We start from the raw sequence: 16,409 nt of genomic DNA, 5'->3' as shown, positions 1-16,409 counted from the left end.
ACAGTATGCATTTTAAGATATATAGAATATGACATATGGTGAGAGAAAAAAGCTTAAAATGTCCTTTTTGGTTTTCAGTTTGTGAGATAACATTGTACTGACGAACAAATATAGTCAGTTTATAATGTTATGCTATGATACCTCTTCACTTTCATAGAGGTTTTTCACTCAGAGGCTGCAGTGGTAAATTAGCTTTCTAGTTGTTTAAATGTCCTTGTAATTCAGATTTTGGCAAACAGCTGGGAAATACTGTTATCTATAATCGAAGCAGAGTTTACTTCTCTTAGGATACATAGGAGAGAATTGGGGCTTGGAGTTTCCCTACACTAATCCAAATTCTGACGTTTTCTGCATAGGAGTTTAACTGTTTTCTTGTAGGCTCCTTAGTAGTTGCTCTTTGTGCAAATGGTTTCTGACTCTACCCACAGTACTTTCTGGAGGAGAGATTTCCTCCACAGGAAGCACTGAGATAGGTTTTAGAACAAAATTACGTCTGGATTCAGTGCTGTGTGGTGGCTCATTGCCACACATCCCATGGAAATGAATGCATTTTTAGTGAACTGGTTGCTTTTTATTAAGGTTATGTGAAGTCTAACCAAACTTAGATCTATCTGTGCCCTTTGCAGGGTTTAGAGGGAAATGTTGAAAATGTGAAGAATCAGCTATTTCACACTTCAGCCACTAGAAGTCAGAGAGGAGCTCTGATTTTTTAAATTTTTTTTTTACATCTTCATTTTTCTAGTTTGTGGCTGAATGCGTATAGCAAACCTGGCACTATCTAGCATTGTCTAGCACTGCTGGGTGACGAGAAGCTCCCCATGACCCAGCTGTGTGTGCTTGCAGTCTAGAAATCACCCGTGTCCTGGGCTGCATCACCAGCAGTGTTACCAGCAGGTCAAGGAGGAGATCCTCCTTCTCTGCTCTGCTCTGGTGAGACCCCCCAGCAGTGCTATGTCCAGCTCTGGGGCCCTTAACACAAGAGGGGTGTGGAGCTGTAGGAGCAAGTCCAGAGGAGGCCATGAAGATGCTCCAAGGGCTGGAGCAGCTCTGCTCTGGAGACAGGCTGAGAGAGCTGGGCTTGGTCAGCCTGGGTAAGAGAAGGCTCTGGGGAGACCTTTGAGCAGCTCCAGTGCCTAAAGGGGCCAACAAGAAATCTGAAGAGGAGCTTTTGACAAAAGGCTGTAGTGACAGGACAAGGGGGAATGGCTTTAACCTGACAGAGGGGAGACTGAGATGAGATCTTAGGCAGAAGTTCTTCCCTGTGAGGGTGCTGAGGCCCTGGCACAGGTTGCCCAGAGAAGCTGTGGCTGCCCCATCCCTGGCAGTGTTCAAGGCCAGGTTGGATGGGGCTTGGAGCAACCTGGTCTAGTGGAAGGTGTCCCTGCCTGTGGCAGGGGGTTGGAACTGGATGAGTTTTAAGATCCCTTCCAACCCAAACCAGTCTGTGATTCTGTGATTCAGTCACTTCTCCAAACCTGTTTGCAAACTAAAGTTTTTTTTCAGTCCTTGGAGAAGCAACTGGTTGGATATATAGCTTCTAGAGTATACTCGAAACGAGAGATGAGCGGGCACTTCTGTTTGCAGGTTAAAGCAGTATCATCTGTGGTGACTGGTTTTGGTTGAAAGACACTTTGAAACTGTATTTCTTGAAATCACCCAGAAGTTTTCAGCACCTCATTACAGCACAGCATTAGTAAGACTCCTAATTTATCTGATGGGTAGTTCCATGCTGCTATCAAAGGTATAGGGAATTTTCAAAGTGGATACCAAGAACAGTAATCATTACAGGACAGGTAAGTTTTCATAATTTTTGAAATTTTTTGGCTCATTATTACATATCATACTTTTCTTAATGAATGGTTAATATACAGATTTGGTAAGAAATTATTAAGCAAATAAGTTTGGGTCTTTTTATGCCTAAAAGTGCCTAGATGATTGCTAATAATTGTGTTCATATTTAATCAAGGCTCAACTGTAGAGCTCTGATGGACCAATTCAGCCATAGCCACTAGAAATTTCTTCTGTACAGGTGATGTCTAAAATCACTGTACAGCTACTGTCAGTGACAAACCATTGAGAATTTACCAACAAAAAAGTATTTCAGGAGCCATCACTCAAGAAGTACATTCACAGGAGAACTTTCATTTTGTTTCCCTTTGTCATGATAAGATTTTTTCTTACTATCTCAATCACAGACTTGTTCAGTGTGCCTTTCTGTGAACTGCTCTGAATTATATAAAGAACACCACCCACATATTTTTACTTCTTTTTGTCCCTAGCCAGCATGTCTAGGAGGTGTTGTGTTTCTGATCTTCTCACATTCTCACTGGCTTAATCTTTGCTCAGTGCCATTGAAAACTACATTAATCCCCAATCATTTCATAGCCTTTTTCCGTGTGCTACCTGGCACACCCAGGGTAGAATCAAATGCAAGATCATGATTTTACTTGTCTCTGACTTTCTGAGCATGTATGTGGATAATTTTTTTGCACAAAGCACGCCATTATTATATCTTCTGCCATAATAATATGATTCATCCTTAATTCTATTACTTTTCATCTTTTAGCCTCAGTACATATTCTGGGGTAATGAAGCATGAAAGTTCCCAGATTATTACACCACTATAAAGCCCTATCAGAAATCTGACAGCTAAAAAAAGATATTCTGCACATACATCATTACATAAACAAATTATAAACTTTATGATAGGCATTATACTGTATGGTTTAAAACACACTTTTTTACTTTAGACTCAGAATGACAGATAGAATACAATCCCTGTAGACAGAAATGCACCTTGTTGGTTCCAAGCAATAAATAAACCAGCAGCCCTCCTTCCACAAAAAGCTCTGAAATTTAGAGTAGATCTGAATCTTTAATATGGCACAGTAGGATTTAGGTTCATGAGGCTTAAAATTCAGGATATACATGTATAAACAGACAAAGCCAGAGCTCCACATAAACATGGTAGTGCCAAATTTAGACTTGTTGAAAAGAAAAGTTCATGTCCAGGTCCTCAGCTGGTGTGAATCAGAAGACTTGGCAAATAGGAAGAATTACAGAAGGTTTTTCTTTGTCTTCTAAAATGTGAGCTACATTACAAACTCTGCCTTCCTACAAACAGCAGTTAATCTCTACCAAGACAGTGTTATTTCACCCTGGAGATGCTCACAAGGAGAGGAGCATAACACAAGTCTTTGGCCGCTCACTCCACTTTGTGGACTGGTCAGCACATGCAGACACAGGAAGTACCTTTGGGTTTTTCAGATGTTTCTGCCAGGAGTGGATTTCCAGTCACTAAAACTTTTGTCCCAGTAATGTCTTGGGGATCTTCATTGCCAAGGACCATCGTAGTTAATGCGACACCTGTCTTGCGTGAGGTTTGGATAACTACCTTGGCTTTGTTCTTAGGAACTGTAACTTAATCTCTTTCTGTCAGGCTTTGTCATGCCACAGAATTAGAAAGTTAGTTAACTCACTAACATGCCCACACAGACACTCCAACACATAATCTCTTTGAGGTGTTAAAATCAGGTTTTCATAAGACTAGGTAAGAGGTGCCTGAAAACACTGTTATGTGGGGTCTGGAAGCTGATGGGTCCGTGGCTGCCTGGTGGAAGGATACTTGTAAGTCTTTCTGTAGCTACCCTACCATCAAATGCACCCGCTGATGGGCAGACAGTTGTTACAGATCTCATTTTTGCAACTTATTGCAGAAATTCCTATGTCTCTCTTTCAAACACTTAGGAGTTGTCCTGATTGCTTTTCCCCTGCCCATGTGACACTCCTGAGGCATTTCTAAGTATGTCCTTTTGTGAAATACAATTACAATACAATCTTTTTGTAACAGAACCAGGATGATTTGGTGTGACCTGTTGGCTTTATGGAGCTTATGGTGCAGGATTCCATTAAAACTGAAGTTTTGTTCACAAGCTCTCCATAGGGACTCATTTTCTTTTCCATATAGTATGCCATAAAATGCAATATGAAATCTAAGTTGCAAGTTTACAGGAAAAATTTAGCACAGGAAGAAGCTTTATCCATGCACTGGAGTCTGTCTAATGAGATTATTCAAAGCCATGTATGTGGACACACACAGGATATGTGATTGTGAGTAGAAATTCCTTCCTGCCCAGCAGATCCATCACCTTTACTTGTCTTTTTTATTGTCCAGATATATTGCTGTGGTCCAGTTAAGACATAAGTCAATACAGCCATAAAAAAAACAACAACAAAACAAAACCAAACCAAAACAGGAAAAAAAAAACCCAAACCAAAACAAAGGAAGCCTCTGTTCCAGTACCAAGCCCTGGGGGACACCACCTGTGACCAGCTACCAACTGGATTTAAGTCCATTCACCACCATTCTTTGGGCCTAGCCGTATGGACATTTCTTTTACCCAGTGAAGAATACACCTATCCAGGCCATAAGCAGCCAGTTCCTCCAGGGAATGTAAAGCATTGTCAAATGCTTTGCAAAAGTCCATCCACAGCTACCACACCATCCACAGCCTTTTCCTCGTTCACTAAGCAGATCATCCTGTCTTAGAAGAAAATCAGGTTAGTTAAGCAGGACCTGCTATTCATGAACCCATGCTGACGGGGCCTGGTCACCTGGCTGCACTGATATGATTATGATTAAACTCACTCATATGATTATCTTCAACTCACAGAATGTGTACTAAATGCTAACTCAGAGGAAACGTGGTTTTGAAATGATACAGGTAGAAATGTTCTCCCATTGCAAAAAGGCGAGCCATGTTTCAGGGCGTTGTTTGTAATACTATTCCCTTGGCCAAATCAGGCTCCATAGTAAATGACTAAATCTCCACTCAGAATTCATTAACATCTTACAAATAACAAGAAATAGCCTACATAATGCAGTTAAAATTCAATAGAAGGGCTTAGTGACAGCAAGAGGCTTAAAATAAGCCCCTTGTTAACAGAGACTAAAGCTCATGTTACTTGTAGTAGGTTTGTGTGTTTGGTTTTGCTTTTTATTTTTATTTATTTATTTATTTATTTATTTATTTAAAGAGGCTGAGACCTGACCAGAATGATTTATTGATATAAAATGCAACATTTAACAACTGGACATCACAGAGCAGGAGTGCTGCCAAAGCTAACGTATATTTGCACAATAGAATTTTTTAGCTGTTTCCCTTGCATGGCCTGTTATATTGTGGCTGTATGTGGTGAACTTTATCAGCTTCACTGTGGTTTGAAAAATACATCTAAGAAAATACCCCCACACACACTACAGCACATGCCATGGCACAGCGGACCAATATAGTCCCAGACAGTCTCCCAGAAGAAGCTGAGCAGATGTTGTCTTGATATAATTAATTCTTGTCTTGACGTAACTAACTTAGGCAGCAGTCAGTTATTTCAACTCAAACTGGAAGTTTCTTGATAAGCTGATGCTTGAGTGCTAGCTCCACAAGAGTTGTGACAGACAGTCTGGAGTCCTCACATCCTGCTTGTGAATTCCCTTTTGTCCTGGTGATGTTTTGCATGTTCTTTTCCCATTTCTCATCTTTCATCTAGCAACCAGAATAGACCCTATCCCTTTCATATGAGGTAGGACAAAGCTGATCATGTGGGATGGAGGAGAGCCAGATTCCCTCTCCATGTCATAAACATAGCATGTGATTCAAAATCATTGGTGTTACACTGTCTCTCCAGGGAAAGGGGAAGAGATACTACCCTGCTCCAAGCCTAGCTGCTAACAGATATTCTTCAAGGCAGATTAAGCTCTCATTTACTCCCATGCAATTCCACTGATTGCTAGGACAAACTCTGTTAGGGAGGATTAACCAGGATTACTATGCACCAAACATCATGATACTCTATGTTGTCTTCTTTTTCCCTTCTCCTTAAGAAGGCCAGTCTTCCTAGGAAAACCTGCACAAGTTGTAATGGTTTTAAATTGAAAGTGCGTAGAGTGAGATTAGATCTTAGGCAGCAGTTCTTCCCTGTGAGGGTGCTGAGGCCCTGGCACAGGGTGTCCAGAGAAGCTGTGGCTGCCCCATCCCTGGCAGTGTTCAAGGTTGGATGGGGCTTGGAGCAACCTGGTCTGGTGGAAGGTGTCCCTGCCAGTGGCAGGGGGCTGAAACTGGATGAGTTTGAAGGTCCCTTCCAACCCAAATCACTTGATGATTCTATGAAGTACTGGCATTTACACTTGCTGTTTACTTATTGCTTTGGAAGAGAACAGTGTTTGGTTTAACAGCAAACATCTAGCTCGAGAGTTGTTTTAGACCCTTAACTGGAACTTAAGCCAGTTTGAGTTTGTTTCTGAAGAATAACTTTTGTTGCCTAGATTAAAGTAATTGCTGCATAACATAAACTGGTGCTTTATTCAAGGAAGAAAATTCTATTTCCTGAAATCCTTCCTATTTTGCTGAAACCCTGAGTCTCTACTAAATAACCCTTAATAAACACCTGAGAGCTATTTTGCCAGGTCCCAAAAATATCATTATCCTCATTCTGTTGTCCTACTCCAAAATAGCCATTTGGTTTGTTAACAACTGCCCCTCCCCTAAACAGCTTACTAACTCACAAACCTGAAGAGACAAATTAACCTCCCAGCAGTATTATGAAAAGCAGAATTTTATACTGAGAATTACCTGCTTGGTTGACACAGCTAAGATACCTTATACAGATTAAACAGTTTCTGCTAATTTACCCTGTCCACAGCATCTGTGTTCATTAGACTACTCTTTGCCTACATTTTTCTTTTAGATGAAAGATTATTTTTATCCCTCAAGTCTCTGCTCCAGCTTTATGCCAAACTGTGTATTTGGGAGATGGAGAGTTCTTTCCTCACAACTGACTGAGAACAAAAGGGCATTGTCACTGAAGCACTGTGTAAATTGCTAACCCTTAACTTTTTTTGAGGAAAGGCCTTATATTTGGTAGTCAAGGAAAAGAAGCAAACGGTTTTTCTGACCTTTTAGGCCTAGAAATATCAGTGGGAAAATGAGAAAGAAGCAGTTGAAAAGCAATAGAACATCAGACTGTCACAGGGGGAGGTAAAATAAAACCTAAGAGAAATGCTTGGAGGAAATGGGAACAAAGAATCTCAGAGACCTTGGTGTTTTAAGAAAGTGTGTTCCTGCATTTTGACACCATTATGCATAGCAACCAACAAGAGAAAGAAACTACAGCTTGAAATTTGCAGTTTAATATTGTTTCATATAGCGCTGTATACCTTATGTGCAAAACTAGCTGTAAATATTTCGATAAACCAAAATCAAATGCTGATGGACAGATTTTTTTTTTCTGTACCTTGTGCAGACCATGTCCATAAGACAACAGTTCATTTCCATGATTCAGAGGTCAAACATATTTTCATTTTCTAATCACTGAATGGATATTTTCTGGGGCAAAATCTGGATTTATCAAGTGCCACACAAGAAGCTTCTATTATCCTTTGAAGAAGGTTTTTATTTCTCTGTTATTTCTTCTCCTTTCCCTCTGCAATTTACTCAAAATCCTGGAACAATACTTTGTTGTGGTGATAAAAATCTCATTTTGAAGAGCAGTGTTAACAGTGCAAATACTGAATTATTATCCTTTGTGGTACCATTTTTCATGTGATGATATCCATATGTCAACGCTTTTTGTAACAGATCCACATGGTTAGCATGTTTTAGTTTTGGGTCTTTTTTTCTTTAAAGACCTCATGCCAATCAGAATGTTGGTCCATGCTGAAGGTTCACTTATAGTCTTGAAGAGCTGGAGAGTGTAAAACCCCATATTTTGCACTTGAGGGAAGCACACGATACAGTATTAAGTTCCTGGAAATTTAGGAATGTCCTTGAAGAGTTTTGTGTTTTCATTATCTTCTCAGAGGGTACATGGCTGAACTTTTGAAGAAGATTGTTGCTATCATGTAGAAGGTCTGTGTTGTTTGACCACCATCTACACTTTGGGGTATGATCCTGAAGTAGTCCCTACAGCTGTATGCTGTATGCACCATCCCCTCCTTTCATGAACCTTTGTCTGTATGCTGACCAGACTTGGAGTGGAAGTGGTATCTGGCCAGCAAACTATGCTGCCACATAGAAATGGTTGGGAATAGAAATAAGGCTTGAATACAAGTAGGACCAGAGGCTTGCTTCTGCATTGGAGGACTTATTTCAGCAGTGGTGCCAGGGGAAAAATATGCTTCCGTTTTCTGTGAGTTACAGAAAGGACCCACTGCTTAGAAAGCAGATATATGCGGGGTGGCTTTCATTTGGCATGGTGTCAGGTGGGAAAGGGTCCAAGAAACCAGACTAAACCTAGCACAAAGCAACAGCCTCAAAAGACATATAACATCATCAGCTGCTTCTGTTTACTGATCAATTCCATTAACTAATTAGCCTAATTAATTGCTAATGGAGGAGCATCTAAGGTTTTCTTCTGAATTACTTTCAGCTGTCCATATTTCAGAATTTCAGAAGCATATAGAATAAACCTGTAGGTCTAAAGAATTGTGTTCAGAATGCAAGAGAAACCAGATGTAATCCCTAGTTGCAAAGCTGCATTTCCAAGTTCCTTGATTTTGTGGCACACTTCCACAGGTGATTTCACGGCTTTGTAGCCTGCATAGCAAAAATACTGTGGACTCTGTCTCATCTTTCTCATAATTCCTCAGATAACTGCTATACATATTATGCCCTGGCTAGTTCTCATGTATCTCTTCCACTTGCATTCATAAGTCTTCAAGAAGCAGACATGGCTCACATTTAAGTTGTCAGAAGGTGCACTGATATTCTCGTTTGTTATTCCACCAAAAGGAGGACATTTCATTGCAACCACCACAGTAAAATATTTTAAAAGGCACAAAATAAAACTTACAAGACTTAGAGGATTTTCCCCCCCTAAAAAAGAACCCCAAACAAACAAAAACCCTGAAACCAAAACATAACCTCTAATGCATTTTCTGATTGTGCTACTTTTTTAATATTGGAAAGAAATGCCATTTCACTTTGAAAGGGAAATCAGGAAACTATTTGCAGCAGAATGGCTAATTCTTATTACAGGTCTACTAAAAACTTTCTGTTGAGAAACTTTATGAGGACAACTGTATATAACAAAAGTCTCATTAGAACAAGTTGAAAAAGATTCCTTCAAGATCATTTTGATTATAATAAAATGTTCATGCTGAAATGGAACATTTTGGGAAGATGAAGCAAAATATTATGGAATGCTTTATTTTGCAAATAAATCCTCATTTTAAAACTCTTTTCCTGAGTTAGAATTACGTAATGTATTAAAATTTGCATTTTCCTGCTAATAGAAACTTCATTCTCCAGCCATCTCTCCTACTTTAAGTAGACAGCCATTATTTTGGGAGAAAGTGAGTTTTCCAGCTCCAAACCAGTAGCTGAGTCCATGAAAAAGTTGGGATGATGTGCCCAGTGTATTAGTTCTGTTTACATCCCCACCCTTTGGGAGACAACAACAAAAAAATACATTAAAAGCTACACCTTTAGAGGGACAAGCTGTTGCCATTTCAAAGACTTCTACATAGCAGCTAATATACAGTGTTTGTGAAATGTGGAAAGCGATGGAACATGCATCAGGTTCCTAAGTTATATATGGTGGAAGTAATCCAGACTTTCCTCTCACTTCTGTCATCTTGTGCTATAACTTTTGCTTAACTTCCGTTTTTTATTCTAGTGCCAACAATATGCCTAAGCAAGTAGAAGTGCGGATGCATGAAAGTCATTTAAATCCCGTGGAGCACAGATCCAGGAACATATGTGTTCAGTTCTGCCAGTCGCTCCATAGGAATCTGCTCCTGACTCTAACCGTCTTCGGTAAGCTACTTCTGCTGGTCTGGATATGCAGTATACATATTTGTCTGTATTTGTCTGTGTAATCACACAGACCCAGCTGGAACAGCTGAACAGCCAGAGACTAGATAGGACACACACAGGCATTATCATAGAATCAGAGACTGGTTTGAGTTAGAAAGGACCTTAAAACTCATCCACTTCGAACCCCCTGCCATGGGCAGGGCCAGCTTCCACTAGACCAGGTTGCTCAAAGCCCTGTCCAGCCTGGCCTTGAACACTGCCAGGTATGGAGCAGCCACAGCTTCTCTGGACACCCTGTGCCAGCACCTCAACACCCTCACAGGGAAGAACTTCTGCCTAAGATCTCATTTCAATCTCCCCTCTGTCAGGTTAAAGCCATTCCCCTTGTCCTGTCACTACAGGCCCTTGTCAAAAGCCCCTCTCCAGTTTTTTTGTTGGCCCCTTTAGGCACTGGAAGCTGCTCTAAAGTTTCCCTGCAGCCTTCTCCAGCAAAGATTCTCCACTGCCCTTTCAGTTCAGGTGTGCAGTGTTACTGACACAGCATGGAGCGAACCCACGCCACTGCTATACCTTCTGCATCTGGTGTTGAATGGAGTGTGATCTAAGTCCCAAGGCCAGTCAGATCAATGTCATTCAGTAGAACTAAACCCACTACACATTTTTTTTTTCCTAAGCTATTTGGGGAGTTGGTGGGGAAGACAAAACTCTTCAAAATTTTCTTCCCTTCATCTTTTTATCTCTCAGTTCATCCTCTGCTGCTTTTAAGGTTTGTTCCCTCTTCGTATTTGTAAGCCAGGGCTCCGTGATCTCATCCTGAATGTTGCCTCTGGCTTTAGCAGCTTCCAAATATGGAACAGTTTGACATTTTACTGTGGTTCACTGGCTCTTTGCCTGTTTCTTTTTTACTGGAAGACTAGCAGCCAAATGCAGCAAATTCATACACATACACTGTTTTGTTATTGTTTTAAAGACCAGCTCCAGCTGGTCTTGAGATGCAAATTTCACATCCATAATTTTCAGCCTTTGAAACTCATACCACTGAAATGTTTAGATTGTATTTACATTGAAACATTTTTGGAAGGTGCCTGATGCAGTTCCAGAAAATATTTCAAATACATATATATTTTCCACTGTATCAAACTGATTCTTCAAAGAGTCATACTTGCTGCAAATCATAATTTAGGCTTTGCTGTCAAGTTTTATTACACTTGAGAATCTGGCTTGGGACCAGGAAAATAAGGGCATTCTGGATGTAAACATAAAATATCCATTCACAAAGACCATGTTATGGAAGCAAACATGGCCTTTCTGTTCCTATAGACTATTCTTCAACATTCTCAGTCTGGAGAGAGGGCTTTAGATCTGTACAGTGATAACACCTAAGTGATGAAGGGATTGTTTGTGTTTTGAGAATGCAAGCACAAGGAAAAGGATGCAGACCATTAAAAGGAAGGAGTAATAAATGAGTACTAAGAATCAAGAGGAAGAATTTTTTTACAACGAGGGTAAAATACTGGTACAGGTTTGCCAGAGAGATGATGGATGCACCAGCCCTGAAGACATTCATGACAAGGCTGGATGTGGTTCTGGGCAACCAGATCTAATGGAAGATGTCCCTTCTCATTGCAGGATGGTTGGACTAGATGACCTTTGAAGGTCCCTTCCAACCAAAACCGTTCTTTGATACTGTGATAAGTTTTCTTCAACTTATTCCAGATCAGGCACTCCCTTCTAAAACCACCCAAGTGAAACTTGAATCTGTTTCCCTCACAAGACTGTTTCCTGCACAAGACAATCTTTCCTGCAGGGTTTTTTTTAGCCTGTAAAATAACTGCTCACACTGACCTTGTTTTCAGGTGATACTATTCTTATCTTGAGAGCTAGATGAAGAGCTGGGTTCAAGCCCGGCTTTCTTTTCAGTTCTCTACAGCCTTACAGAAATCACATCTTGGTGCCTGTAGAACAATTATATGAATTATCTGGGACTATCCCTCAATATATTGCAAGACCTACACAGTATTAATAAACTTCAGTAACACTCTGGTTTGCAGCAAATTTGTATTGCAGGTTAGTGCATCAGGTGTAAGTTCAGCTGGCAGAAGATTCTACATCACTACAACTTCTCTTTAATCATAAGATACATGATAAGTGTGTTACAACTTCGGATTAATCAGGGGGATAAACCTTCCAAAATCTGCCTCTACCAAAAATCTTCCTCATTACTGCCTCATGTAACCATTTTTCTTGCAGGCTATTCTTAAGAGTAACTGATGTATGTTCAGATATATTTATGTTACTTAGCTGCTCTCTTTTACTTTTCTTCTAGGTGTCATCCTGGGTGCAGTCTGTGGGGGTCTTCTTCGTCTAGCAACTCCTATTGACCCTGACATCATCATGTTAATAGCCTTCCCAGGAGATATACTTATGAGGATGCTAAAAATGCTGATCCTCCCTTTAATTATCTCCAGTTTAATCACAGGTAAGATCTATTAGCCATAAATACTTTAAGATGCTTGCTAGAGATACCACCTGGTTTGCTTTTTCCAATGTAAGAAGAGTAATAGTGTGATCCTGTCAGGGATTTTACAGTTGAAGTGTGTATTTCAGAGTTAATTTCTGATTAACTTCATTTGCCTTAATGCATGGATGCTCCAGTGAATTTATTTTCAAACACATGTACACATACTACCTTCTTGTAGAAGTTTCTGATTAAGAATCAGAAATTTTTTAATATGCTGTTTCACCTAATTCCTGGGTTGGACCTTACAAATAAGATGTCATGACACTAACGAGCCTATCCTTGTTAAAGCTGTGGTGTCAGCTTTAATTTTGCAGCAGTCAAGGGCAATCAAGGGCAAAGATAGTAGGATATTCTTTATTTATCAATGTCTCCTCTTAAATGGTTTTCTTCAAATTAGTAGCAGCAGACATTGTTCACAGAAGAACTGGAGGGAGAGTCTGTCTAGTGGTGAGAATTTTACAAGGACAAAAGTAGGCACTTGTAGGTGGTCATTAAATGTCACAAAGTGTAACAGATTTTATTTGATGATTATTGAGTTGGATATTGAGCCTCAATATATTTGTTTGTTTCTTAAAATAAAATACCTGCAGGACTGTCTGGTTTAGATGCTAAAGCGAGTGGCCGATTGGGTACAAGAGCCATGGTCTACTACATGTCCACCACTATTATTGCTGCTGTGCTGGGTGTGATTTTGGTTTTAGCCATCCATCCAGGGAATCCAAAACTCAGAAAACAGCTTGGTCAAGGGAAGAAGAACGATGAAGTATCTAGTCTGGATGCTTTCTTGGATCTGATCCGAAACCTGTTCCCTGAAAATTTAGTCCAAGCATGCTTTCAGCAGGTAAATCTTTCTAATCCTTGGTAATGTTTTTTATGTCTTCTACTCACCAGGATTGTCTATGTTATTGTTTAGGTAAATGATAGAAATGATGAAGCAAACAGATATACAGGTCTTAATTCTTCAGCAGGTAAATGAAAGAATGTTATTTATAGCCGCTTTGGTTTTTATTTAAATTCATAAACATTTTTAAGAGGATGATTTTAAGTTTATTATTAAGTAAACTTAATATTTTCCCCTCACTTTTATACAATATATATGATCATGAATTCTGGCTTGGGAATGAACAGCTGATGCATTATGAGATCTTTCACCCAGGTTGATTTGATCTTGGCTGTTAGTTACAGAGCTAGTGGTTTTGCAATGCCCTATTTTTAATATACGGATGATCCTCATTTCAACTCATTACCAATGGAAATGTACCCCGAAACTCAACCTCTCATAACTTCTATTGCTGTATTAGAGTCCAGACCAGGTGGGGATCATACAGTGAAGTGTTTGACCCACCTACAGGTGGCTTCATCAGGCCAGGTTTGAGGCATCTGGGATGCCTCAGAAGAAGGATGCTTGCAGCATGTGCTGCTTGCTCTGAGGGGGGATAATTTTGTCAAAAAGGTTTTCAACAATGTTTAATCAAAACAGCTTCATTCAAGGGGTAAAATAAATGATCAATGCGTGATTCCTAATTTCTGCTTATGCATATTCCTTCTATGTAAGCTGGTTTTTCCTACAACTAATTTGTTTTGTAGTAGTGCAGAATTTTTTTTTTTTATGGAACAGGGTTTGTTGCCAAACCTGCTCTTAAGTGTTCCTATGTGAAATGGCATGATAGCTGGAGCTGTGGTTATGGCTGAATAATAAAGTGAAGAGGGGATGGGAGAAGAGGCCTTGGGGGATGGAAGAATTGAGGTCAACCTAAGCTGCCAAAAGGGCTTGAATTGCTTCACTTCTTTGGGCTTCCATATAAAAACACGTAGTCCTTAGGGGTTTAAAGACAGAACATTCTCAATATTTCCAAATCATAATGAGAATGTCAGTTATGTGGTCAGACTGTGGGTGGCTAAACATCACATGTAACGTCAAATACAGTTTTGCAAATTGAGTGAGGGGAGAGCAGGGTGCTTATGGGTATTTTTCTTCCTTTTCCTCATTTGAACTGTGGAAGAGAGGAGAATTATATTTCTGGTCAGTTGAAAGTGGTCAAATATCTCAACAAAGTGACTATAAGCAGACAAAAGAACAACTAAGCTACCTGTGTCAGATAGGTTCCTTGGAACCTTAATACTGCTTTTTCAGGGTGTGTAATGTCAATGTTCAGGTCATTTCACTAGTTATAGATCACTAAGTCCATTGCAGGTTTTCAAACTCAGTCAAAAAAGCTGCTGAACTTTTTGGCTTTCCAGTCTTTAATTTTATCTGTTTCCAACCTAATTGCCAGTGAAAGCCTCTGCCACAAAACCACATTTCATTTGCAGTCACACTCCTTTCCACATGGAACTTGTGCCTTCTATTAGCCTTAACTTCTTCTTAAGGCATTAGGTTCTACTCCTCCTTATGTAGGAGGAAAATTAACTGCTTTTAATGGTGTCAGCATATGTGTTCTCTACCTACATGTGTACAGTGTCTCTCCATGAGCATTCAGTGTTACCAGGTTGCCTTAGAAGGAAGCCATTTGTTGCAGAAATCCTGTGAAGAATGATATTGAGGAGTGCACAGCAATGGTACTGTGTATCTGTGGTCTGTGGGAGAGTTTTACATGCCTTTCCTTGCAGCCAGGTAGAAAGCAATGAAGGGATTCACTTGCAATTTTGAGACCGTTCATTTGCAAACTGCACTCTGGACCATCATGGCTTTTCAATATCTCTTGAATTTTTATATGATCCACAAGAAAATCTTATTTATAATGCAAAGGGCTGTTCAAGCAGAGACTTAAGATCTTATGTATCATGAAAGAGAATGGGATTATCATCTATAAATATGACTTCTGGCCTCAGACGTTGTCAGAATCCACATTTGATGTTTAGCTCATAATTTTTAGTGACTGGCCTTGTGCAAAGAAGGGCTGAGGACATTTGAATGTTGTGGAATTAGTGAGTGTGTAGAGTTTGATGTTTTAAGTTTAATTTCTGGGACTCTATTCTTATGTTCTGGATACCTCACATAAAAAAAGTTGTGTTGACAACATCCCTCAGATAAAATTTAACTCTGAAAAACGTAAACGTGCAGGAATGTTAGGTTGTTTCAGGACAACTGTAGAGTTTCTCATACAAAGCTGTGTAGAATTTCTGTCTGTATCCCCCTTTCTAGATTTAGACAGCAGGGTTTGAAAGGAGGGATGTAAGGTATTTTTAAAACTGTCAGGTTTTTAAACCACAAGGTTGTTTTTTTTTTTTTTAAAAGAAAACAACACAAACTAAAAGAATACCAAAAAAGCAAAAATGCAAACAACCGTAAGGTTTTAAAATACATGGATTGAATCTGGTTCATCATCCTTAGAACTAAAATGTCCAACTCAAGAGGAAAGAGGTGTACATGTTCCTTGAAAAGCTAATGTACCATTTCTGATGCCTTGCTCAAACATGTTTCTAGGAACAAGGGAAGTAGGGAGCAGATGGGAAACCATGGCAAACCAGTCATAGCTTTCTAACCATTTTGCTGGTCCCAAACCCATGAAGGGGCAGGAAAGGCTGAAGGTGTGAAGCAGGAGGAAAATAATCCTTCTAAAAGCAGCAAGTCACAGATCTCTCTTTTTTCCACTTAGAATCATAGAATCATAGAACAGTTAGGGTTGGAAAGGACCTTAAGGTCATCTAGTTCCAACCCCCCTGCCATGGGCAGGGACACCTCACACTAAACCATATCACCCAAGGCTTCATCCAACCTGGCCTTGAGCACTGCCAGCTGTAAACTCGAGAGCATTTCTCCCCTACCATTCCTTTGTAGCTTTCCCTTGACTGTCTTTCATGTGCCAGGAAGGTTGCAGATCCATTCAGATGCTGATGTCATCTCTTTTTGAGGTGGTCAGATTTGATTTAAGAGATATCTGGCAGCTTTGATAATACGTCTTTTATCTGTCACTCACAGTATTTTAACTAGAGAGCTCAGGGGACTGTATATTCCATTTTGAGCTCTTGCAGTCACCAAGTGAAGTGTTGGAAATGCCCTAAGTTTTTGTTTTGACTTAACAATGAAACTATGATAACTTTAGCTGGGCAGACCAAACTTAGTAGCAAGCCTT

The 16,409-nt window shown here is 39.9% G+C and overlaps 1 protein-coding gene across 1 annotated transcript in view; it reads left to right on the top strand.

The window, feature by feature from the left end:
* The window catches only part of SLC1A2 (solute carrier family 1 member 2), a 75,246-nt gene that overhangs the window by 35,642 nt on the left and 23,195 nt on the right, over window positions 1-16,409 (top strand). The window contains exons 2-4 of the mRNA XM_005150618.4: window positions 9,673-9,812; window positions 12,139-12,291; window positions 12,924-13,174. Of these exons, the coding sequence (XP_005150675.2) occupies window positions 9,673-9,812; window positions 12,139-12,291; window positions 12,924-13,174 (544 nt within the window). The remainder of the gene's footprint in view (window positions 1-9,672; window positions 9,813-12,138; window positions 12,292-12,923; window positions 13,175-16,409) is intronic.

This window comes from Melopsittacus undulatus, chromosome 8, assembly GCF_012275295.1.
Source record: "Melopsittacus undulatus isolate bMelUnd1 chromosome 8, bMelUnd1.mat.Z, whole genome shotgun sequence".
Taxonomy (NCBI): domain Eukaryota; kingdom Metazoa; phylum Chordata; class Aves; order Psittaciformes; family Psittaculidae; genus Melopsittacus; species Melopsittacus undulatus.
Note: the sequence above shows the minus strand (reverse complement) of the source record. Positions and strands in the feature narration are given on the sequence as shown.